This window comes from Pezoporus flaviventris, unplaced genomic scaffold, assembly GCF_033815535.1.
Source record: "Pezoporus flaviventris isolate CSIRO_AGI_PZ_B2104156 unplaced genomic scaffold, CSIRO_AGI_Pfla_v1 ptg000047l, whole genome shotgun sequence".
NCBI lineage: Eukaryota > Metazoa > Chordata > Aves > Psittaciformes > Psittacidae > Pezoporus > Pezoporus flaviventris.
The window spans coordinates 6,827,146-6,853,604 of NW_026892595.1; the positions used below are offsets into that span (position 1 = coordinate 6,827,146).

Sequence of the window (26,459 nt, forward strand, 5' to 3'; positions counted from 1 at the left end):
TCTCGCACCACCACGGCACCGCTCCTGCCCTGGCTTTCCTTTCTCAGGCTGCAAGGGAGGGTTTTTCCAGCTAAACTGAAGGGTCTAAGCTAAACCAGACTACAATTAACTAAGCTAAACTAAATCAAATCACTTGATTTAGAAATAAATCAAATACTCTTTCTACCCGTAACCGTTCTGAGTTGTGTCTTTGAAAGTGGTTTTGGTGCTGAAATTCCCTTGGCATTTCAGGTAAATAAGGATCTCCTCATTGTACAACTTGTGAGTGCAGGGAGGGGGAGGCGATAAAATGCAGTGGAATAGAACAGAAGAGTGGAATGGAGCTGAACAGAATGCAAAAGAAAGCTCTACTATGTTATGCATATAGAATCATAGAATAGTTAGGGTTGGAAAGGACCTTAAGATCATCTAGTTCCAACCCCCCTGCATGGGCAGGGACACCTCACACTTAACCATGTCACCCAAGGCTCCTTCCAACCTGGTCTTGAACACTGCCAGGGATGGAGCATTCACAACTTCCTTGGGCAACCCATTCCAGTGCCTCACCACCCTTACAGTAAAGAACTTCCTCCTTACATCCAATCTAAACTTGCCCTGTTGAAGTTTTAACCCGTTACCCCATGTCCTGTCACTACAGGCCCTAATGAAGAGTCCCTCCCCAGCATCCTTAGAGGCCCCTTCAGATACTGGAAGGCTGCTATGAGGTCTCCATGCAGCCTTCTCTTTTCCAGGTTGAACAGACCCAACTTCCTCAGCCTGTCTTCAGACGGGAAGTGCTCCAGTCCCCTGATGGTCCTTGTGGCCCTTCTCTATACTTGTTCCAACAGTTCCATGTCCTTTGTATGTTGAGGACGCCAAACTGCACACAATACTCCAAGTGAGGTCTCACGAGAGCACAGGAGAGGGGCAGGATCACCTCCTTCAACCTGCTGGTCACGCTCCTTTTGACGCAGCCCAGGATGCGGTTGCCTTTCTGGGCTGCGAGCGCACACTGAAGCTGGCTCATGTTCAGTTTCTCATCGACCAACACCGCCAAGTCCTTCTCCGCAGGGCTGATCTGAATCTCTTCTCTGCCAAACCTGTAGCTGTGCCTGGGATTGCTCCCACCCAGGTGTAGGACCTTGCACTTGTCATGGGTAAACTTCATAAGGTTGGCATCAGCCCACCTCACAAGTGTGTCAAGGCCCCTCTGGATGGCATTCCTTCCCTCCAGGGTATCAACTGAACCACACAGCTTGGTGTCATCGGCAAACTTGCTGAGGGTGCACTCAATCCCACTGTCCATGTCAGTGACGAAGATGTTGAACCAGACCGGTCCCAACACCGATCCCTGAGGGACACCACTCGTTACTGGTCTCCAGCTGGACACTGAGCCACTGACCACAACTCTTCGCGTGAGGCCATCCAGCCAGTTCTTCATCCACCGAGTGGTCCATCCGTCAAACTGATGTCTCTCCAATTTAGAGACAAGGATGTCATGCGGGACAGTGTCGAATGCTTTGCACAAGTCCAGGTAGATGACATCAGCTGCTCTACCCCTGTCCATCAGTTCCCTAGCCCCATCTTAGAAGGCCACCAGATTGGTCAGGCAGGATTTCCCCTTAGTGAAGCCATGCTGGCTGTCACCAAGCACCTTGTTGTTTTTCATGTGCCTTAGCAGGCCATCCAGGAGAACCTGCTCCAAGATTTTGCCAGCCACAGAGGTGAGACTGACTGCTCTGTAGTTCCCTGGGTCATCCATTTTCTCCTTCTTGAAAATGGGGGTTATATTTTCCCTTTTTCCAGTCATTGGGAACTTCACCTGACTGCCATGATTTCTCAAAGATGACGGACGGTGGCTTAGCAACTTCATTCGCCAGCTCCTTCAGGACCCGCGGATGGATTTCATCTGGACCCATGGACTTGTGCACGTTCAGGTTCTTAAGATGGTCTCGAACCAGATCCTCTCCTAGCTCCATGTTCTTCTTACACGATACTTCCCCGAGGGTTTTAATACTATCCTACAGACCTGAGTCACTTACTTGTGTTTCATGAGTGTTGCAGGGAAAACCTGCTCGGCCCAGACGGTTTAAACCGAACTGGGATCAAAACACTTTGTTGAGCTTTCGAGAACGTGGAATTAGGCAGCAGTCAGTGAGGTGTTGCTTTCAAATAGTAGTACAAGAGGTAAACCGCCAGACGAGACACATGAATGTTAACAAACACAACCAAATATCAAAACACCCTCTGCTACAAACGTTACCCTGCGTAACAAACGCAGAAGAGATTTCTTGAATTCTCCTTTCCAAGAAGACCTCACCATAGGCAGTGTAGTAGCAAATGCCAGTTGGTGTATGGATAAGGAATGGTGAGGAAATGCTGCATGCTCTCTACTTCTCTGCCAAGTTCATACAGATGGAACCTAAACCCCTTTCCTTTCACCTTTGGGATCGCCACACTCCAATGACTGTACGTGGTATAAAAGCCTTTATGGATACAGTATGAACATACAGATTTATTTAGAGGGACACCCCGCGGCGATGCCCAGTGTGTGGCCACCATGGGCAGGGACATCCCCTGGGCCTCCTGGGCACAGGCGCTGCCTCAGGGCCAGCAGCCCAAAGGTCTTTCCCCAAGGGATGCTGGGTGAAGGGGCAGCAGCAGCAGGGCTGCGGTGGGCAGGGCTGCAGGGGCCCCGTCACCCCCGTGTCATAGTGCCGGCACCCGGCCACGCAGCATCACAATGCTCCGGGGCAGTATGAGTCCAGCGCCCTCCCCTGCCCCACTGCCAGAGTGCCCGGCGCTGCCACCAGGACAGAGCTGGCAGGCGGAGGGCATCCGAGAGGCAGTCCTTGGGGCACTGGGGGAATTCCTGGCAGGGGAAAGGGGGTTGATGGGGGCAACCCTTGAAGCTGCACAAAGCTGCAGGAGGTTCTGTGCTGCGGTTCCAGCTCCTGGAGGGGCCACGCTCAAAGCTCATCAGATCTATGGATGGATGGATGGATGGAAATCCTGCCTCAGTCACTGAGGAGCTTGCCGTCCTCATCTCCTGGGCACCAGGGCATTAGGTGAGGGGGGGACTAAGGGAGGGAACACTTGAAGCTGTGAAGCTGCAGGAGGTTCTGTGCTGCGGTTCCAGCTCCTGGAGGGGCCACGCTCAAAGCTCATCGGATCTATGGATGGAGGGATGGATGGATGGAAATCCTGCCTCAGTCACTGGGGAGCTCGCCGTCCTCATCTCCTGGCCACCAGGGCATTAGGTGAGGGGGGGGACTAAGGGAGGGAACACTTGAAGCTGAGAAGCTGCAGGAGGTTCTGTGCTGCAGTTCCAGCTCCTGGAGGGGCCACACTCAAAGCTCATCGGATCTATGGATGGATGGAAATCCTGTTTCAGACATTGGGGAGCTCGCCGTCCTCATCTGCTGGGCACCACGGTATTAGGTGAGGGGGGGGACTGAGGTAGGGAACACTTGAAGCTGCGAAGCTGCAGGAGGTTCTGTGCTGCGGTTCCAGCTTCTGGAGGGGCCACGCTCAAAGCATCATCGAGGGATCCTGCTTTGGTTGTCAGGGAGCTCGCCGTCCTCACCTCCTGGGGAGAGAGTGGCAGTAGCCAGAAGAAAAAGGATGCACAGGCGGCTCAGTGCCCTCCCCCAGTGCTCTGGAGCTCCCACTGCCAAGCACAGGAAGGATTCGTGCTCCGAGGATTCATCAGGCCAATGGCATTTTGCTGTTGTTGGAAGCCCCTGAGATGGCTTCAGGTGGAAGCAGAAAAAGCAGTGCCAGTGTCCCCTTGTCCCCTTAGAGGCGTAACCAGCGTGTGGAGCGGGAGCAGGTCTTGCTCACATGCTCAGGGAGTAGCCGACCGCCAGCACTGGGGTCAGGAAGGAATTTTCCCCCGGGGCAGATTGGCACCGGTCCCCGGGGGTTTTTTGCCTTCCTCTGAGCACTGAGCATGACCCCTTGTCAGGGCTCCTGGGTCCATTCTGGCTGTGTTATCGCCTGGTGCTCATGCTCCACGAAGGCGGCCCCTCGTGTCCTGCAGATGGGGGGGGAAGGCTTTTTTCCCCCCAGGCTGGACTAGCAAGCGTCCCTGGGGTTTTTTGCCTTCCTCTGCAGCCGAGCACAGCCCCTTCACGGGGCTCTTTTGGGTCATGGTGTCCCAAAGGCAGCTGCTCGTGCTCCACGCAGGTGGCCCTCGTGCCCCGCATCCGGGGGGAGGCAGCCTTCTGGACTCCCAGGGTGGCCCCAGCGTGGCCCCGGGACTTGCTGCTGTCCTCTGGAGTACTGAGCACCAGCCCTCGTCAGCTCTTCCCTGGCCCTTTCTGGCTGGGTTCTTTCTTGCACTGCTCTCGCACCACCACGGCACCGCTCCTGCCCTGGCTTTCCTTTCTCAGGCTGCAAGGGAGGGTTTTTCCAGCTAAACTGAAGGGTCTAAGCTAAACCAGACTACAATTAACTAAGCTAAACTAAATCAAATCACTTGATTTAGAAATAAATCAAATACTCTTTCTACCCGTAACCGTTCTGAGTTGTGTCTTTGAAAGTGGTTTTGGTGCTGAAATTCCCTTGGCATTTCAGGTAAATAAGGATCTCCTCATTGTACAACTTGTGAGTGCAGGGAGGGGGAGGCGATAAAATGCAGTGGAATAGAACAGAAGAGTGGAATGGAACTGAACAGAATGCAACAGAAAGCTCTACTATGTTATGCATATAGAATCATAGAATAGTTAGGGTTGGAAAGGACCTTAAGATCATCTAGTTCCAACCCCCCTGCATGGGCAGGGACACCTCACACTTAACCATGTCATCCAAGGCTCCTTCCAACCTGGTCTTGAACACTGCCAGGGATGGAGCATTCACAACTTCCTTGGGCAACCCATTCCAGTGCCTCACCACCCTTACAGTAAAGAACTTCCTCCTTACATCCAATCTAAACTTGCCCTGTTGAAGTTTTAACCCGTTACCCCATGTCCTGTCACTACAGGCCCTAATGAAGAGTCCCTCCCCAGCATCCTTAGAGGCCCCTTCAGATACTGGAAGGCTGCTATGAGGTCTCCATGCAGCCTTCTCTTTTCCAGGTTGAACAGACCCAACTTCCTCAGCCTGTCTTCAGACGGGAAGTGCTCCAGTCCCCTGATGGTCCTTGTGGCCCTTCTCTATACTTGTTCCAACAGTTCCATGTCCTTTGTATGTTGAGGACGCCAAACTGCACACAATACTCCAAGTGAGGTCTCACGAGAGCACAGGAGAGGGGCAGGATCACCTCCTTCAACCTGCTGGTCACGCTCCTTTTGACGCAGCCCAGGATGCGGTTGCCTTTCTGGGCTGCGAGCGCACACTGAAGCTGGCTCATGTTCAGTTTCTCATCGACCAACACCGCCAAGTCCTTCTCCGCAGGGCTGATCTGAATCTCTTCTCTGCCAAACCTGTAGCTGTGCCTGGGATTGCTCCCACCCAGGTGTAGGACCTTGCACTTGTCATGGGTAAACTTCATAAGGTTGGCATCAGCCCACCTCACAAGTGTGTCAAGGCCCCTCTGGATGGCATTCCTTCCCTCCAGGGTATCAACTGAACCACACAGCTTGGTGTCATCGGCAAACTTGCTGAGGGTGCACTCAATCCCACTGTCCATGTCAGTGACGAAGATGTTGAACCAGACCGGTCCCAACACCGATCCCTGAGGGACACCACTCGTTACTGGTCTCCAGCTGGACACTGAGCCACTGACCACAACTCTTCGCGTGAGGCCATCCAGCCAGTTCTTCATCCACCGAGTGGTCCATCCGTCAAACTGATGTCTCTCCAATTTAGAGACAAGGATGTCATGCGGGACAGTGTCGAATGCTTTGCACAAGTCCAGGTAGATGACATCAGCTGCTCTACCCCTGTCCATCAGTTCCCTAGCCCCATCTTAGAAGGCCACCAGATTGGTCAGGCAGGATTTCCCCTTAGTGAAGCCATGCTGGCTGTCACCAAGCACCTTGTTGTTTTTCATGTGCCTTAGCAGGCCATCCAGGAGAACCTGCTCCAAGATTTTGCCAGCCACAGAGGTGAGACTGACTGCTCTGTAGTTCCCTGGGTCATCCATTTTCTCCTTCTTGAAAATGGGGGTTATATTTTCCCTTTTTCCAGTCATTGGGAACTTCACCTGACTGCCATGATTTCTCAAAGATGACGGACGGTGGCTTAGCAACTTCATTCGCCAGCTCCTTCAGGACCCGCGGATGGATTTCATCTGGACCCATGGACTTGTGCACGTTCAGGTTCTTAAGATGGTCTCGAACCAGATCCTCTCCTAGCTCCATGTTCTTCTTACACGATACTTCCCCGAGGGTTTTAATACTATCCTACAGACCTGAGTCACTTACTTGTGTTTCATGAGTGTTGCAGGGAAAACCTGCTCGGCCCAGACGGTTTAAACCAAACTGGGATCAAAACACTTTGTTGAGCTTTCGAGAACGTGGAATTAGGCAGCAGTCAGTGAGGTGTTGCTTTCAAATAGTAGTACAAGAGGTAAACCGCCAGACGAGACACATGAATGTTAACAAACACAACCAAATATCAAAACACCCTCTGCTACAAACGTTACCCTGCGTAACAAACGTTACCCCATGTCCTGTCACTACAGTCCCTAATGAAGAGTCCCTCCCCAGCATCCTTAGAGGCCCCTTTCAGATACTGGAAGGCTGCTATGAGGTCTCCACGCAGCCTTCTCCAGGCTGAAGAGTCACAACTTTCTCAGCCTGTCTTCATACAGGAGGTGCTCCAGTCCCCTGATCATCCTTGTGGCCCTTCTCTATACTTGTTCCAACAGTTCCATGTCCTTTTTTCATATGGGCATAGATTTAATTTGGAAATGCAGGCACATTTTGATTCCTACCACAACTCACCAGAAGATACTTTCCAAAACTCTTAAAGATTATTAATGCACAAAAAGATGTAGGTTATGACCTGACCAATCTCTACAGTAGATCCGAGTAGATACTTTCAGATCATCATAGGATACAACAGAAAGAATGGGGGGAAAGTTATACTCAGAGATGTGTGGCATACTGTGGCGACAAACAGCAGCAGATGTTTTGGAGGTTTATTTGTGTTTCTTATTTTCAAAAGACTCCTATGCATTTTTGTAATTAACTGGCTCTCCACCTATATCGACTTGGCTCTTTTTCCACACTTTTTGCCACTGAACGTCATCCTAAACCATCTGAACTGTCACTGGCAGGACTTCTGATGTGAAAAGGATGAATGACATATCAGCCTGTGACAATACTGTAATTTAAACCTACTTGGTCTAATCATAGAGTATTTGAATATGAAGTCCCAGCACTAGGAAGGAAAAGCAGCAGTGCAACTTCAGTGTCTGCAACAAAAAAAAACAATGCTTGAAGATTAATGAGAAAAGAAATCCTTGCTGAAGCTCACAGTACTGCAGAGTTTAAATAAGAGGAAAACAGTAGTGAATGGGTTACTGGTAAAAGGCAACTTAGATCAGCTTATTAAGGTGGACAGAAGTACAGCAGTGTGTTTGTCTGTGTGCAGGAGAAAGCAAATTTCCGAGAGCAATGTTAAGTCCTATTGACAGAAGAAGTGAGAAGGTATGAACCGAAAAGGAGTAACTGCAAAGGATATAAATTAATGAAAAAGCATACCTGCAATGCTAATGGAGCAAGAAAGCAGATGAAATCTTGGGATATGGAGAAAAAATACCTTACTTCAGTATGTGGCAAGTAGTGTGGTGTTCACATATTGCACCTCTTTCTGATGTCCATGGTTTGTGAAGCATGGAGATTGGTGATAAACTGGAGAAGCACTACAGTCACATAACACCCATAACAAAGAGTAACATTCTGTGAGTCTTACATGCTCAAACAAAACCAGAACCTAGAAAGAGAGATGGAAAGAGAAGGTTTAATAAGTTACAAAGCCTGTGATTTAAAATTAAATTTCAACCGAGTCAAGTAATTAATGTCACAATTCAGTGAAGATTATGGTGATTTTTTTTCATCATTATACATTTTCAGCCAAGACTAGATGCTTTTTATAAATATCTGACCTGGGTCAAACAAGAATTAAGCTAGGGAAGACTAAGTCCTCCTTTATAATGCAGTCAGACATCAATGATCCATTCTTATGCTGTAATTTATGAACTTTCGAAATTACAGTAAATCAGTTTTTTAGATTCTTCCAGAGCAATTATGCAGCTATGTGAACATTATCTATTGAATAAAAATGTAAAATATTTACGCATTTGTTGATCTTTCAACTGAAAAACATTCAATGCCATTTGTATGAAAAGAAAACAAATGATCAGTTACATACCACTTACTTGCAAAAGCACTTTAATATCCTTCAGATATTGCTATGTACCTAATGATTCACTGACTAAACAAGACTGGTAATTCACTTCCTAAAGACATCAAGAAAAGATTGTCAAAAGAAGATCAATGTGGTATGTTTATTATAAGTATAGAGATGGAGACCTACTTTGAAAAATATGGCATTAAAGTTAAATCTTTATGAGCAAGATAAAAATTAATGAAAATGATAAAGATAAAGAATAATAAAAGCAATTATACTGCAAGCAGAATGTAAAAAGTGTTTTCACTAAGTTGAGTGAGAAGACATTATTTGAATTCTGTCAGGTTTTAGCCACTTCTTTGTGCTACTCTAAATCCTAAAATATAGTTTGCTTCTTTGCTCCCATACAGATATTCTATTTCCATATTTTTAACTAAAATCTCAAGATGAACACTCACACCAAGCACTGGATGAAGCTTTAAAAACGGATGGTGGTACTCTTTAGAGTTATTCTGCACAATAAGAAATTTGAGGGAGTTTGACATCAAGGCAAATGAGGGTTGTTCCCAAGGCACGAGAACATACTGTTTAGCCTTTCCTGGAACACTTACTCAAAAAACCCCACACTGTTCATGTCTATCACTATTTCAGTTCTCAACTTTTAGCACTTGATACACACTATTTTCAGTTAAAACTGATGATGAGATCAAACATGATAGAGAATGACCCTGCCTTAAACAGTCACCATGCATCAGCTCATCTACAGAACTAGTTATCTTTCAATCGGAAGGAAATTTGTAATAGAGTTCAGTTTAGTTTAGCCTGCAACAAAAGAATCCAGACAAATCCTTTCGCATTTGTCACATGTCATATTTCCGCAAACATTCACCAAGGCCTAGCTCATTTAAAGTTATTTACTTTGCTGTATTTAGCCCCAAGTTATATCGTGACCTGCCAACATACTTCAGAGCTTGTCACATTGTAGCTGCATTAAATACAATCTTATCTTAGGTATTTCATGCAAAAGAATTATAAAGAATTTATAAATATATTCCTGTTACTACTGTAACGCCAGTACTAAATGTGGGAAATAAAGACAAAAAGTTTAAACACCTGCAGCAACATGACATAACAAGGAATGTACTGAGAGAGGCATGAGCCTACAGACCGTATCTCTCCTCCAGAGCATGGTTTGCACTCCCGGACAAAGCTATGCCCTAAACAAGAGTGCATGGCCCTTTCTGCTCCTTCAACCATTCAGATGAGGCCCCTGTCAGACCTGTGCTAGCTTAAGGCAGTTAGTGATGAGCATTTAATCTATGGAGCACTGCAAGGAGATGAAGGCTTCTCAAAAAATGGGTGTCAGGAGGAGAAACCTTCCCGGTGTGTGTGGTCATTTTGGTCCCAACCCTCCTGTGTGTTTATCTGCTTGTATTAACAAGTTTGAGGCGATCCTTTGATAAGCAGATGTTCATATAATAAACACTACCACTCAGAGCAGTGCTTATGAATTCACTACATACAAGTTAGGGGGGGGAGATTCAGATAATCAACACATAGTCCTCATATTAATGGTTAAGAACACCTACATTGCTACAAATCGCATGTTACATCTCTTCAGGTCCATATAATTTGAACTACTGTGTATCTTTTTTTTCTAGGGCTTGTTAATTGCTAGCAGGCCTGGTTTGTGATTTTTGCGTGTCACCATGCCTTTTGGATCCTTTCATTGCCTCTTCTATATCAAACATAAGCTTTGCACATGTATTTTCAATGCTCACGTAGCCTACCTCACCCCTTGTCTATTTTCATAGAATTATGGAATCATTTAGGTTGGAAAAGACCTTTAAGATCATTGAGTCCAACCATTAACTGAGTACTGCCAAGTCCACCATGAAGCCATGTCCCTATTTTCATTATAAAAAAAAAATTAATGCCAATTTGATTAGACTTTTGTAATTCATCTGCTGCTTTTCCAAACAAACATCCTTGTGGCTGTTGAAAGAAAACCTCTCTAGAAAGGAGGACAGCATGAACAAAAGTACAAAGATAATTAATTTTCTTCACCAAATCTCACTTGTGTCTTCTTCTACGCCATGATGTGTACACAGAAACAAGAGTTAGGCTGATGCTGTGCCTCCCCAGCTGATCAATACAGTCTCACTGTTCCCCTCATCTGCCTGTAGCCATCTGCTGTCTTTTGTCTTATACTTTTGAGCTCTTCAGGGCAGGAATTATCTTTTTGCCCTATATCTCTGTACAGTATATCATCATATTCATAGTCCAGCATTAAGGATGCTAGATAGTGTGATGATACAAACAAATGATAGTAATGACTAAATTTGCTCCAAGTTCTTTGCAGATATTTTTTTGAAATCTAAGATGGAGAGATATGATTCAGAAAAAAACATCACCAATTTCACTGCTTTTTCAGTGCCTCTGAAAACGGGTTTAGAATAGCAGTGGATGGGAATATTAATGCAAGTCTTTTAATACAGTGCTAGATCAGGCTCAGCAGGTCTGACAGCCTGTCTCCACTGTAACTCCTCCTACAGGCAGTAAAAGGACTCTCACGGGGAATGAATCAGGCCCTAAGGAGCCCACGAGGCTGTGTGCAAGTGGAGCTGTACTATTGCTGGGCGAGACTGGGGGCCCAGACAGAGGGCCATATATTGGCGTTTTTATGATCATCTCTAATTTAAATACGCCATCTTTTCCTACATATTTTCATTTTAATATGAATGGCGAGAAAGTTAAAGGGCTGCAACACTATAAAGGATCATAATAACAGAAAATCTAAGGTTATTTCTACAGAAATCATATGAGGCAGACCCCTGTGAACCACAAATGCGAAAATGCAAGTATTACAAAAGGTGTATTTATGTGCAGGAGGCCTAAATTCCAGTTATCACTGAGCTTCCTCATTGCAGTGTCCTCTCTGGGCCTACGCACTCCTTTACGAGTGTGTAGGATGGGGCGTGGGGGTGGTGGGTGTTTAATTTTATCTCGCACTGAGCACGGGCAGCGTTAGAATTTGCCCGTCTTTTCCCAGCACAGCTCCAGCAGGGACTACCTGACTCAGCTCACAAACTACAGCCACAGCATCGAATTTCCCAACCCACTTAATTTGAAAGCCTGCCAAGATAGGTGAAAGACCTTATAAATATGTAAAGCAGGAAGTTCAAATTACAGAGTGATGTAAATTCCCAGTGATTGATCCCTTTTAAAAACAATAAAAATCCTCGAGAAAAGACAAGGTTGGTGAACGTGCCCCTCTCCCCGTGCTGTCTGGTGGAGTTTGGACGATGCGTTGTACTTTTCGTGCGGATTTTATTTTGGATTTCTACCACTTCCTGGAGGCCAGGGGGAGGCACAGTGGGAGGAACCAAAAAACTCGGTGCCACAGCCATTTTGTTTGTGGGCAGCATGGTAGAATTCTGTCAGTCAGTATAAGGAGGGGTTTTTAAAACGGTATTTATAGAAAAACTATTCCTGCCGTAGCAGATGTATCTGTTGAATTTAGTGTTAATTTAGTTCTTTCATAAGGTAGGTATTTATATTTGTAAGTAAATAGGGTATTTGTTGGGATTCAAGCCTCCCCACTTTCCAGGAATCGTGGATTTTGTTTCAGGCATGACTGGCTTTTTCAGATTCTGCGAGGTTGCCGAACTACGGCAGGGCCGGGGCGCTCCGACGCCACAGGGGAAGGCCGAGGGATGCGCTGACCGGCAGAAACTTGCTTCGGGGTTGGGAGGGGGACTGGGGCGGGGGAAGGGACGGAAGGAGGGGAGAAGGGACAGAGGGAAAACGGCAAAGTCTCGGAATTGTTTTCTCCGGCTGGCTTTCTGTATGAATTCTCCGGAGGCGGCTGCTCGCAGCGGAGGGAGGGATGAGGCAGGGGGACTGCGTGGAGTGAGCCCTAGTTTTGCAGTGTCACCGAAAACCAGAGCTAGACTTTGGTCCTGTGCGTTTCAAAGGCGGTGTAAAATGGCACACTGCATTTTTCCAGGCGGCGGTAGCGGCGGCGGCAGCGGCTGGGGGGGGGGGGGGGGGGGGTGGGACAGCGCAGGAGGTGGGGAAGGGGGGAGTGGGGCGGGGGCCACGGGGCCGCCGCCCGCCGAGCCCATCGAGCCGCCGCCGGGCCCCGCAAAGTTGTGACCCCGGCGGCCCCGGGCTCCAGTCCCCGGCATCGCTCGCAGAGCCGCGGGGAAGGCGCCTCCTTCCCCACCCGGCGATTCGGGCGGGCGAGGGGCGGGGAGAGAAATAGAAAAGGGGAGGTGGGGGGGGGGGGGGTGTGTGTGAAGAAAAGTCTCACTTTTCGCATTTGCGAAATATTTTAAGGATGTTCGGGGAGCCCTTTGCAGCATGGAGGTGGTTGGTGGCAGAAGAGCGCGTACGTGGTCCATATTGTTACAGCCGTTTTGCCAGGACTGCCCTCTCCGAAGGTAAGTTTGTGGTTTTAAGCGAAAATATTTGTTTCTGCGGTTTTTTGGTTTTGTTTTTTTGGGGGGTTTGTTTTTTGTTTTTTTGGTTTGGTTTGTGGGTTTGGTTTTTTTTTTTGGCGTGTTGTGGTGCTGTGGAGGGGGTTTGGTTGTGGGGATGAACAAAACGCAGCCCGGTATTTTTCTTAGCTTTGAGCCCGTGTGTTTCCCACCCAACGGTGTCTCCTTAATACCCACAATTACCGAAGTCAGTTTTGTTTCTTCTTTAAAATTTTATACACGCGAAGCTTAACAGCAATTTAAGTGCCATTTCAGAGTGTAAGAACTCGGATATTTTCCAGATGGACTTGGGTTTGGGGTTGGTGTTTTTTTCGGTTCTTTTTTGTTTGGGGGGGGGGTCTCTACCGACTAATAAGCGGATTCGGGACCAAATATGTGACTGTCTTAATATAATGCGCCTCTAATATATAAAGAATCGGTTTATGTTGATGTTGTATGGTCTGGTCGTGGCTAAAAGAGTTTTACAATGCCATTTGTGATGGCTCTTGATGGATTACTTTAGTCTAAAGTACGGGGGGGAAAACTGCCTGCCCTTGGTATGGTGAAGCTGGAGGTTGACAGAACGGGGTTTATATTAAGTTATGGTTCTTGTTAAACAGTGACCTTCGTATTTACAAATTAGCGCTCTTGTGGCAATTAGCTTAAAGCATTAGTTATATAAAGGTTTTTATTTCGCCTCACTTCATTTAGATGTCTTGGGAGGGGAGTGTTGGGGGGGAGAGGGAATGAATGGTTCGTTTGTTTGTTCTCTTTCCTGCAGGAAGGCACATTTGGGAGACATTTTGCAATTTTTGGTATTTTTCTTGGCATTTTTTTCCATTTTTTTCAGACGGTGGGAGATCTTTTTTTGTTTTGCGTCGGGCTGCGCTGGTGGCGCTGTGGCGCCCGCGCCGGCCCCTGGCTCGGGAAAGGGGGAGCTGGGGAGGGGGGAAGGTGGGGCACGGTTTGATCTATTGTATCTTTTCCTTTCATCTGGATCAAAAGTAAGCGCAGATTAGTTGGAAAGACGATAAAATTGTATCTGTGAAATAACTGCAGTGTTGCGTGAACTAGGGGCCGGAACAGGCATGACCTCACCCTCTCGCTGGTTTGTGTAATGAAGCGGATTGATAATTTATCCACCACCACCACCCCCCAGTCCTGTACCTAGAGACCAGTCTTCTTCAGTAACGAGATTTTTCGGCCCCACCCCCAAACTGATTTTTTTACAGTGGCTGCAAAATGAAAGGTTTTAAAATGATTTTTGCATACAATATGGAAGGCTTTGGTACTCGTTTCTTGTGCAACTAGTCCATTGTTTGCTATTTGGGAACTTAGGGGTTATATTCACCCCTGGCTGTTAAACCTTCAGGTCCTTCTTGCTTGTGTGGTTGCATATGCAGATTTCTTGTTGAGGTCTGTAAGAGTTTGGATTGTGTGTGAAGGTGGGGTTGTAAAGAAAAGAAAACCTAATGTAATCCTTTGGATTCTAACAGGATTCACCTGAGGTGGGTGGCCTTTTTCTTTCCTGTTGCTAAGTGGAGCATGCATTTTGCATATATTTATAAATAGATATGTATTAATGTGTGCTATTTTCTTTTGTTACAACCTACAGATCACCTCAGTTCTGAGTGCAATGTTTTAGAAGGCTTTCTGCTAACATCCATATTGGGTGTTTAAGAAAACAGGAGTGATTAATCTTCTAAGAAGATGGGTGGGAAGACATGCTCTGATCATAGGCTTGCCCATATTAGAAAACTCAACAGGTTCAGGAATATACATTTAACATTAACTTTCATATATTTTTAAGGAATCAATGTTCCTATTATCTTTGAGTTATATGAAGCTGACAATTTTGAGACCTTTGCATCTATTTTATATTTCAATGTCATTATTTTCAAAGAACAAATTTGACAAACACTAGACAGTTTGAGACAGTCTCTAAACTTCTTATGAGCATTTAAATCTTCAGAAATGCATTTAGATTTTCTTTTTGAAAGAAACTTGCTCATCAGATTATTTAGTTTTATGTAAACCAGTTCACAACTTCAAGTAGATCTCTGCAATGGTAGTGTTTGTTTTTTTTTTTTCTTAGAAAGGTAAAATTTACTTCTGTATATATCATGTAACCTTCTTCCAGTAAGAAACATTTATATCCAGGAGAGCAGTCATCTTTTATCATCTCTCCTCTACCAGAAAAGATCTGCTTCTATGAAGTCTTGGATGGAGCGGAGTCCTGTTGGCCTAGGACACTGCAGTATGACCATCACATCTTCAATGTCCTGGTACAGCTCCTAGGTCTTGAGGACAAGTATCAAGATATGGACCCTCTTAGAAAGTGTGGATTTTGGACATTTTCCATCTCCAAGATCTGATCGCTAGGTCACAAGCATTTTTGGTTATGGCAATGGAAGTCGGGTCAATTGCTGCTGAATTTATTACAATGATAATAAGTCTTAGAGAATCGCTGAATTATTTATATCAAAGTAATTCTGATGCAACTTCCATTTTCTCCTTTACATTGTATAGACCAGTGTTAGGTTTGCTCATCCACAGGCAGAAGTACTGAGCAAATGATAAATACTGAAGGTAATTCCATGCTTTTGCTCCTCTTGTCATCCTGGCCTATGAAAGTGATGATTTCTAGTGATGCAGCCTGTGCACACAGGCCATGGATGAACTGATTGCTGGTGATCTTGCTGCTCAGAGTCAGCTTCTACCTCAGTGAAGTCAGCAAGAACATGAATGCTGAACAGAAGCTTGCTTCACACTTGCTCTTCTTTTCCCATTCAGCTGGGGCTACTTTTTAACATCAGTTAAGGTTTTGCAGCTTTGATGCTGCATTTGATGAAAGTATGTTCTCACTCCTACCCAGAAGTCATAAGGTGAGAGAAGTGCTGATGATTTGCAATTCAGTGGTTTCCTCACTTCTTTCCTCCTTCCTTTTTGAGCTATTGTTGAACAAGAAATAGTTCCCAGCAGATGTGTTGCTAATAAGGAACAATAATTTCTTAGAGTTGGCACCCTCTCAAAGCTAAATAGCAACTAATTTACCTCCTGCACCTTCTGCAGAAATGCCTGGAAGAGTCATTACTAGGGGTAGCTCTGCCTTGATGGTTTATTTTCTCCACCCTGCTCCTTCTGAAATATCTGTCTTGTGGAACAACAGAACCTAAAACAGAAGAGGGTTTTTTTTTATTATTTTTTTTCTTTTTCCTTTATTAGTTTCTTAATTTTGTCTCCTGTATATCCCTCTCTTTCTAAGATGGCAAAGCTAATCATATTTTTCTCCTAATACAGTTTCCCTTTTACCTAGAAACTATATAGGCTCCATATTCCTTTCAAAGATATTTGTCTCTACTGGCCTAAAACTATTTGAAGTATAGCATCCTACTGTAAACCAAATAATCTCTCTCAAGATCTTAACTTACCCTGAGTGACAAAATGTTCTGTGTGCCTTCATGACATTCCTCTTACCAATATTACTAGTGTTATATATTCAAGTAAGAGGCACAGGATAAAGATGTTTTTCTGTCTAAAATTCTCATGGAAGTGGAGATGTGTAGGTCCCAGGCAGATTTAACTGGCTTCCAAAGTGAGACAATACTAAGGTGAAGACAGTTGCCCAGATGTGTGCTAGTGGTATAAAAGAACATCACTGGGGATTCAGTTGAAATAAAAGCTATAACTCTTACTTCATTCATGCATGTGTCACTGTGTTCTCTGTTTTCTTATTGTGATAACATACTTTGGTGGCTGGGACTCCCAGCTGTCCTCTTTTGAGGATCCTGAACTATTCATTGTTTCCGTGATTCAGTACTCAGCAAGATTTCAGAGGGGGGAAGGTATCATTATGTTCTAAACCTTGTGACATATAGTCTTATTTTCTCACCTTTCTTATTCCATGACTTTGCTGCCTGTAGTACTCCACATCATATATGTCAGTATCAAATTATAGCAATGAATAATTTTTTGAAAACCTGCTTCAAGTGTCACTCATTTCCCAGCTGTGAACAAAGGATGATCTATTTCTTGCTTGCTTCAGACTCGCATCTTCTAGAAAGCTTCGTCCCTCCACACTGCTTCCAGACAGGCACTTGCATGGCTTTCCAGTGTTATGAAATAATCTGCTCCACTCTTATATGCCAGAGGAAACTAGCCATAGCCTAGGGGTCTTCTACCTTTTAACATTCTTCATGTATTTCCTCTTTCATCAAACAGCACAAGAAGTTAATTTATGTTTTAGTAAAGAGGTCCAAATCCTTGAGACAATTCTAGGTTTTTAAAGGCTTTAGTAAATGAGGTGGAGAGAGTAGCAGTGCTTTGAAACATAATTTTTCTGGCTTGCTGTTGTGAGAAACAGAATATGCCTTGGACACATACAGCCACATACCAGTGGCTTCAGCTCCCATGGACTTCGTTAGAGTCTTAATGAAGTAATGTTTCTACTATATCGTGTTACCTACCACTGGAATGTCCTTTGGCCTCAGCAGCAAGGCAATACCAATACTACAAATTTCCTTAAGAGGTAGCTTTGCTCATAAATTCCCTACTGATAGTACTAGAGCCTAAAATTGGTAATCAGCATCTGACCCTTAAAGTAGGTGTTGCAGTGCTTAAAAAGTAAGTACATTGGCTAAGAATTATTCTTTCCGCTTACCTCCCTGTATAAACAACAGAAAGATGGGAATTGTCAACCTGTGAGTACTAGTCTTCACTAGTTGTGCAAGGAGTTGAGACGCTGTTATGGAGGTCTCAGATGGTAACTGTATTGTAAGCTTAAAGGCATACAATACCTTTGTATTGTATGCTTAAAGGCATACAATTGTATGCTTAAAGGCATACAATACCATACAATAGAAAACAGTTGTTGTGGATGACAATGTCTGTTGGTTTGAACACCAGTAAAAACGGCACAAGCTCTAAATGCTAGGGTTTCTGCAGTCTGGGGGAATTCAAACCTGGGGCAAATGGGTTCAGATGGTGGGATGCTGACTCCCCACCTTCCATTGTTGAAGACAATCTGGATCACTTGCTAGAGAAAGGGAAAAGGAGGAGTTAGATTTTACAATGGGAACACTGGGATCCTCAGAGGAAGAGGGGAAAAAGATGGGCTGGATCTTGTCCCTGCTCCTAGTGTTGCTTCATGGATTTTACTCAGTAATGTTTAAACATCAGATGTAGGAAGCATCAGAAATCGTGAGCAAAACCAAGGACTTGTTCCTTCCAAAGCAGTCATCTTTTTGTCAGGTTCCATTTTGGTGTTCCTCTGGGACCTGTACTTACAAATACATGGTTTGATACCTAGGTAACAAGTCTGTAAGGTGATGTTAACTCATGCTTCAATGGATTGTCAACTGTATTTCCAGGTAAATTGGAATCACTGTATCATAAGCACTTAATGTAGAACTTACTTCACCTGACTTTAGATGGGTATGTTAAATCTGTAATCCTAGTCATTAAAAAGAAATGGGTCAAATAGATACAAACCTCCAAATTTTGGATTTCTGCTGCAATACGAACCATATTTGAAACTTTATAGTACCCTGATCAGATCTGCTTCTGCCCAGTATGACCAGCTCAGGTGTGAATGTCCTCACCCAGATAAATCCTAAACCCCAATGCCAATGTTTGCTTATATTGACTTGTGTATGATTTAGGTAATGAAAAGCTAGCTCTTAACCCTCTCTCCTGTCCAGAGCTTTAAGAAACTTCCTAAATGGAAGGAAGACCTCCCTGGCCTCACAGGTGTGTACATCTTTAATATTCATTAACACAAATAAGAGAGAGTTTTCCATGTTTTCTTAAACAGGCTAAAAAACCAAGCTACTTGGATCTGGCCTTTAAGCATTACAGGCATCCCTTAGGTCCTGTATCTGTTTACTAGGAAGCTTGGTGCTGTCACAATCTGATGTCTAAAAAGACCATTTCTTTAAAGGGTCCTTTTACCTGACATTTTTTCAGCTGTAATGCCAGACATAGACAGCTCATGTTACCTGGATAAACATGTTCAGAGAATTTTTTTCTTAAGAAAACCTAATATTTAAAATTTAATTTCATGTTGTAATGCAGAGCAGCTATATTATTTCTGATAGTCTTAAAGGTAAACCACAGAAGACAGGATACCTTGATGCCTTTAGACAATGTGATTGTTTATTCACAGTTCAAAAAAGTGTCACAATCAGCATCATTTAAGGAAAAGCCATGCTGTGTAACTAAGGGGGGAAAACCCTAACATCTGATGACTCTACATACACACATTGTTTGGCCCATATCCCGTTATAATCATGGAACAAGTTAAGATTCTGTAAGGAAGTATTTTGGTTTCTTTTTTTATTTTCACCTCTGAGCCAATTTCCAAATTAAAATTGGGTATCACAGGAATCTGTGGGACTTGGAAGCTTCAGTCAAGCAGACTTTCAGACGAGCTGCTTTAATGCGAGAACTATATTCCTTCTCATCTTCTATGTTCTCCCCGATTTATTATTTTTTTAATTAGGTCATGTCCTTTTGAGCTAACACCCTTCTTGAGGTCCTTATAAATCTGACCAAGTTCAGCAGACTTTGCACTGTGACCAGCACCTCGCTTTGTGCATAGCCCCTTATGTTTATGACAGTGGTCTGTTGGCTTCCCTTTGACAGATCAACAGAATGTCAAACAACTGTAAAACTAATACATTATTTAATAAGAGAATGAGACTAGAGTATCTGTATTGGAGAGGGGTGATGGCATGAAATCCTTAACTGTTTGTACTCTAAATGATTTGAGAAAACTACTTTTCACTTGGTTGTGTTTCTCAGTTTGCCCTCACAGCAGACTTGGGAAGAAAATGTCAATGATATAGCACCAGCTTGGGTTTTCTGAGCCCACCTACATTAGCAACATGGAGGAAAAAATCTAATATGATTTCGCTGTCTTTATTCTCAAGGCAACTTCATATTTCCATCTAAAACAAAACACTTCCCCTTTCAACATCTGCCCAACTCCCACAAGTTTTTTGCATTCTTTGAATGTTGAAAAACTTCTGAAATGTGTTTTCTTTGGGGTAAGCCTATCAGAGTTTTCCATTTGTATGCTTCTGCTATAATTTAAAATATATATATACATATATCAGACCACTCTTATCAGTTTTGTGTTCAGATCTGGCCTCCTGTGCTGGATATACATATTCAACATTAGTTCATTAGCTTTTTTCACTACTGCAGCACTGTTGAGTTTTCTGAAGTGTCTAGATAGCTGTTCAGTTGTAAATATGAGTATGATTAATTTGTGTCCCATAAGACAAACAATATTTTTATAACATTCACTCATGTTTAATTTAGAAGTATAAATTAAACTAGAATGTGTAAAGAAATCCACATAGAGGGTTGAAAGAATTTTTGTGTTCTTGCAGATTAATAACATCAGACTTTTGAAATCCAAAAGCTGAGTTGTATTTGTTTTTTACCTGTGAAGAAATGCATTTATCTTAAGTAAAGATGGCATGGCTTGTATTAGCTAATTAATAGCACAATCCTATTAATTTGCCCTGGAATTCATGAGAGTTTCATCATAGTGTGTGTAGATAGTAGTTCCCACTAAGCACCTCCACTCCAATCTAAACAAATGCATTAGGAAATTCCTCTTCATTCCAAGATGCAGGTATACTTCCTGCACCAAAAGATTTCTGATGCCTTCTGTTTCCTATCTAGGTATAAATCATTGTTTTCCTGAAATGTCTGAGGCAAGCAGTTATACTCCTTTCATTCTGATTAATGAACTGCAATTTTAAGTATTTGACATTATATAGTAGATATCAGGCTATTAACTCCACATTATGTAATGTAATTCTGAAGTTCTGCAAGTATTTGATCATACTATCCAGAAGCTCTGAAGCACATGAAACAGTTTTCATAGATTGACTTGTAAGATAGAAATCCTGTCTTGGAAGTGAGTGTAAGGTATTTAAGTAAATGACTTGATTTAAAAACAAAATTTAAAATGGTAAAGCCTATGTGTTTACCTGGATTGAATTTGCTGTATATTTGTGCATACATAGAGCCATGCAATTAAGGTTGTAGTAGTACACTTTAGAAAAGGAATGAATGTAGCTTGTCCTCAAATATACTCTTTCATTCTGGGTTAGTGTTTGAACACTGTGGCAGCCTAAATTGTATATTGATGTGGGTGTGTGTTGGTTTGTTTTTAACTTAATGGTCAGTTGAAGGATTCAGGACAGTGTGCATCGCTGTGTCAGACCTAGGTACAAGCTTAATTCATAATTTGTCTACTTCTGCTTTATGTTTTAGTCTTTATCTGTGCAGAATGTGAAAGTTGTCTATACTTAGGTCTGATGAACAAATTAGCAGTTGTGTTGGCAAGAGAAGGTTGGGCTTTTTTATTTAGTTTGGGGGGTTATGGTTGGTAGGTTTGTTGTTTATTTCTTTGGCTTTTTTTTCTGTTGGCTGTTTTTGCCCAATCCTTTGTATTTCCAGCAAGAAGATAAAATTTTTGCCTTTCTGCTGGCTCTTCTGCTGGCAATACATAATCATATGATTAACTTCACTTAAAGGTTCGGCAATTATTCATGTGTTATAAACCAATGGTTGCAGAAGTCCAGGCCTAAGTAAGAGGTGGTTAGCTTGTCTGCACAGCTAAGATTATATTTACTATAATATTTTAGATTAATTGGCATAAAATAATAAAAAATCGTTATTCTAATATTAATTTGTATTTTAGAATACAAAATGTTTTGGATAAAAGTGGGGGTTCTTAGTTTCATTTTGGGGGAGTTTATTTCTTTGGGTTTTGCTTATATTTTTCTTTTTAATGAACAAAAAACAACATGCAAAAAAAAAACAACAAACAAAACCCAAAACAACAAAACAGAGCATAAAGTCAGACATTTATTTATTTATTTTAATTTTGCAAAAAGGCTGTAATTTAAAACTTTGTCTGTTTTACTGTTTAATCCTAAGAGATTATTTTGTGAAGGGAGCTGCTGGAGAAGATGAGTAAAGCTAGAATTCAGGGTGTGTTTAGCATAATATTTTTGGGGAATACATATTATGGAACGAAAGAGTAAAGGAGAAACTCATAAATCACTTATCACTTAACCCATACAGTTCTTGTGACTCTATCAAAACTTACACAGGAAAAGCTATCTTTCAATACAGAAGAGTCTTAACATAATCTTTGACTTGTTTTGTCCACTGTATCTAACAGAGTAACTGCTTCTACTATTATGTGTTTTCCTTATACATGTAAAAACTTAAGTCACCTGAGCAAGTCATATAAATGAACCCGGTTTCTATCTGACTGTTCTAAAGAACTACCACAACCCATTTGTGCTTTCAGATATATTTTAGGCAAGAGAATGGGAAAATGGGCTCTATCTGCATAAGTGATACTGGGACAAATGTTGAGTCTGTACAATAATAATCTTGAGTCATTAATTCCTCTTGCAGTCTTTTTGTTCCTTCTGTAGAAGCAACTGCATCCACTATCTTTAAGAGCTCAGCTATAGTTGCAAACATAGAAATGTGGTAATAGCTTTTGCTGTTCCTCTCTTAGCTTTGTTTCCTCTCAGAAAGGGAATAGCTGGCTAGCAACTTTTCTTCTTCCTTTGGCTATAGCTCAGTGGCATAATACTTTTCAAGTTCAGCTTAAGTTCCCCTGAGGATGCTGGACCTCAGGGTAATTTTGAAAAGTAGTTTTGAATTTGTATGGCAGACAACACATTCCCCAAATAATATTACACCATTAAATTGGCATCTAACTCCTTTCACTCATGGAAAAATGTTGCCTGGTTCCCAGGGAAGTGAAGGAATCACTATCCCTCGAAATGTTCAGAAACTGTGTAGATGGGGTTCTTAGTGACATGGTTAATGTCACCAAGTTAGTGGTGTCACTAAATTAATGTCACATGGTTAGTGGTGGTCTTGGCAGTTCTGGGATAAAGCTTGGACTTGATGATCTTAAGGTCTTTTCCAACCTATTGATTCTGATTCCATCTGTACTTGAAACAGTAGAACTCCACCCATGCACAGTGAAAAGTCATCAGCATGAAAGCAAATAAGAAACTCTCCATTTATAGACTAGTACAGACACTGGTCTTGTAGGAAAAGGTTTTCAAATGTAGCATATGTCAGTGTATTACTGTTTTGAGTGCATGTTAAATTGCATATATAGTTTTATCATTTTCAAATCATTTATGCACACAGTTTGTCATTCCAGACTTGTATTCTGTAGCCTTCATAAAGTGGATCATGTGAAGGAAGAGGGCAGTGACTGCAAACTGCAGCTAGTGGGGGAATATAACTTTTAATATGGATCTTTTCAAGTGGCTTCTCTTCTAACTTACGTAGTTGGGGGATTTTTTGATAAGTTGTTAAAGTATCTGATCATATTCCCACTTGGTACTCAGTTCAGCTTCATAAGCAAAGGTGCTGATGCAGATGAAGGGGCAGTGCTGCTGCAGAGGAGAATGAATGGCAGAGCAGGACAGCAGTATCTTAAACCACTATTGTTAACAAAGCAACACATTACAAAGTGATAGTCTCACTTGGACAGCCTGCGAAATGACAGAACTATTGTTCATTTCAGCCTATCTTGTTAGTGTTACTTGATGCACAACAATGTTGTCTTGCCATCTCCTTCCTGCATGTAGTTTTAAAATGTAAAACCACCCATTAATTACATAGTAATAACTTATCCAGGTTAAGTATGGCAACAGAGTGTTTAAAACTTCAGATTTTGCCACAGGAAAGCCAACTTCTGTTTCTGTTCTGAATGTTGTGGACACAACTAGTTTTGTAATACTGCTTTCCTAGTCATTCCTAGTAAAAACACTGCTCATGACACTAGCAGTCATTGGTCTTATAGTGGAAAAATCACATGCTCATGTTTAATATTTCCAAGCTTCTCATACTACCAGGCTGCTATGTCTCAAACTTTAAATTTTTGTAGGCAGTTTTGGAATCTAAAGGGTAATGTCTACTTACATTCTGTTGAATGGCAACAGAAATAGGAGATTAAATGCGATGTTATCCCCCCTCATCTCTATTTGGTATTCTGCAGTGTAAATGGGAAGTGCTTACAAGAAGTAAAAGGTAACTAAAAACTTTAGCCATGCAGTACGTGTACTTACCTGTTAGCTAAAGAAACAAAAATTCAGATATATATGTAGACATAAAGACAAATTGCTTTCCCCTCATTGAGACAAGAATGGAGGAAAAGACTTACGTGGTCACTACTTCAAATTATGATTTTAAAAGAACTTTAAACAAGCTTTGTACCTATTGCATCTCAACCATGAACACAGAAAATAACTGAATATTTCATACCATTCTTTGAGATGCCAAAGCTATGAAACACTAAACTAGGGTGTTGTTGTTCCCCCCCCCCCCAAAAAGAAAAAAAAAGGGGGGGGGCAAAAGCTGAAGGTATCGCAAAGACATTCGAAACCTATTTTGTAATATGGTGTCTGATCTCCCAGTATGTTTGACAGTTCCATTATCTCTTTTAAAACAGACAACTGACATCAGCAAATAAGATTAAATTATTTTAATTGATGGTTGAAATCTTCATGCTGTTAAGATGATTTCTATATGCATCTACTTACTACTGTAATGTGACGTTTTATAAAATAATGAAGAACCTCTAGTGTCATATTTGCCTACATTTATCTCATTTTAATCCAAATTCCAGGTAGCTCACTGAGATGATTTAAAAGAATATAGCTATCTGTAATGTTAGAAAACATATAAGAAGATAGCTGAGGAGCAAATTTGAACAGAAGCATCACTAGCAAATGTAAAACAGGAATAAACATACACAATCCATAATAGCTTACTACTGATCAAAAGAGCTACATGCATCTTTCCAAATAGAATCGTAGAATGGTTTGGGCTGGAAGGTGTCTTCGAATTCCAACTCGAAGATTACTGAGTTCCAACCACTCTGCCACAGGCAGGGACACCTTTCACTAGGCCAGGTTGCTCAAAGCCCCGTCCAACCTGGCCTTGAAGACTGACAGGGATGAGGCAGCCACAGCTTCTCTGGGCAACCTGTGCCAGTGTCTCACCATCCTCACAGGAAAGAACTTGCTAATATTACCCCTCTTCCAGTCTAAAGCCATTAACCCCTACATGCTATCCCTACATGCCCTTGTAAAAAGGGAAAAAATGCCCCTAAGAGTCCTTGGGAAAAGAAACCCAAGTATGGTAACTTCATATTATGTCATTTCTTAATGCTTGATTATTGAAAGGGGGCAGCAGGTGGGGGGAGAGGAAGACCAGTGATACTTTTTTAGTTCAAAGTAGTCAGCACTTATGGAGATAAAAGGCAAAAAACCTGAGGTCAAGAAAATTGCTATATAAATTAATGATGAGTTAGTGAGCTCTACAATAGTAGAAGCAGGGTGTAAAGTAGTCCCAGAGTGATAAAAAAGAAAAATTTCAAATATTTATGGATATGGAAGTTACTATGTAGTTTAGCATACTCAGCATATTCCTTAGTTTATCTAAATACTGTATTATCTTCTGTAAGAACTATTTTTAAATGGTTGGCAAATGAGAAACATGTTTTAATACGTCGTACTTTTAATTGTTGTCTCCTGCAGTTTTAGGTAGGTACAAGAAAAGTATTAAAGAAAATGAACGTATGTAAGGAGTCAGATACACCTGATTTCTAATCCCACTTTGACTGTGGATGTCAGTGTATCATTATTTTGGGAGGCAGGGGAAAGAAGGAAGTTAGTTTAAAAAAAAAACAAACAAACCACCCCTGCACCTCTTCCAATGAGGCTGAAGAGTGGAATGACATCAGATGTTCACCGTTAATACTGTGTATTGCTGTGGATATTTATTTTCTTAAATAAACAGTCTTTCTCTAGAAAGAGAACAACAGAAAACTCATATATGGAATATCAGCCTATATTGTACTTTATTTCAACCAATAAAACCACCATCTCCTAGAATTTTATATCTTTAAAAGGTGCATTATACCAGAAAGTGCCAAAACTGGCAGTTTAACCTATATGCCCTTTATGCATACATATTTTGTGATTAAGATTGCGATTAGAATGGGAGACTATTAAATCCATGTTCAGAAGACTACAATTCTTGCCTAAAGAAACTACCAAAACTCAGGTTTTAAGCCACAAAATTAAATAAATACTAAAATGTGTAAAAACTTGTCAAATGGTACATGGAACTTGCAAACCAAAGCAGCAAGTTAAGTCTTGGGGTTTCACAAAACCTGAGTTAGATATCACAAGAGACCCCTTTCTGGATCTGTATGGATACAGTTGTTGGATCTCCACCCTTAATGCTCAGTCTCAATTTAGTACTTTTGAATGTATATGGAAATGGTTATAGCTACCATCTACATAGCTGATGTACAAAGTTCTTTCATTTTGGTAAAGCTTGTTCTTTTAATTAAACACTTTGAGATCATAAAAAGATGGAGCATTAAAGAAATGCCTCCCATGCTAAAGATCTAATTTCAGTGGTTTGTACAAAAAAAAAAAAAAAACCTAGCAGTTCAAAATGTCATATTCATTCTATTTCAGCTACCTTACAGTTCGTTAAATTTCAGGTTTTTAAAATGGACACCTAGCACTTTGGTACAACAAATGAGTTTACACTTATGGATCCTTTACTGAAAGCTGGCAAAGAATATTTTGGTCATTATGCAAAACATAGCAGTTTCAAATT

The 26,459-nt window shown here is 42.3% G+C and overlaps 1 protein-coding gene and 1 long non-coding RNA gene across 9 annotated transcripts in view; one reads left to right on the forward strand and one right to left on the reverse strand.

The window, feature by feature from the left end:
* The window catches only part of LOC133276889 (uncharacterized), a 129,364-nt gene that overhangs the window by 100,591 nt on the left and 2,314 nt on the right, over window positions 1-26,459 (reverse strand). Inside the window, exon 2 of the long non-coding RNA XR_009746048.1 lies at window positions 7,690-7,863. This is a non-coding gene — a long non-coding RNA (uncharacterized LOC133276889). The remainder of the gene's footprint in view (window positions 1-7,689; window positions 7,864-26,459) is intronic.
* EPC1 (enhancer of polycomb homolog 1) overlaps window positions 11,603-26,459 on the forward strand; it is a 72,321-nt gene continuing 57,464 nt past the window's right edge. For 2 of the 8 annotated variants that reach the window (XM_061468140.1, XM_061468138.1), the window contains exons 1-3: window positions 11,615-11,826; window positions 11,912-12,018; window positions 12,621-12,725. In XM_061468140.1, coding sequence (XP_061324124.1) covers window positions 11,914-12,018; window positions 12,621-12,725 — 210 coding nt within the window. In that variant the 5' untranslated portion in view covers window positions 11,615-11,826; window positions 11,912-11,913. Of the gene's footprint in view, window positions 11,827-11,911; window positions 12,019-12,085; window positions 12,245-12,620; window positions 12,726-26,459 lie in introns of those variants that run through there. The other 6 variants (XM_061468133.1, XM_061468134.1, XM_061468136.1 and 3 more) reach the window with 6 other exon arrangements.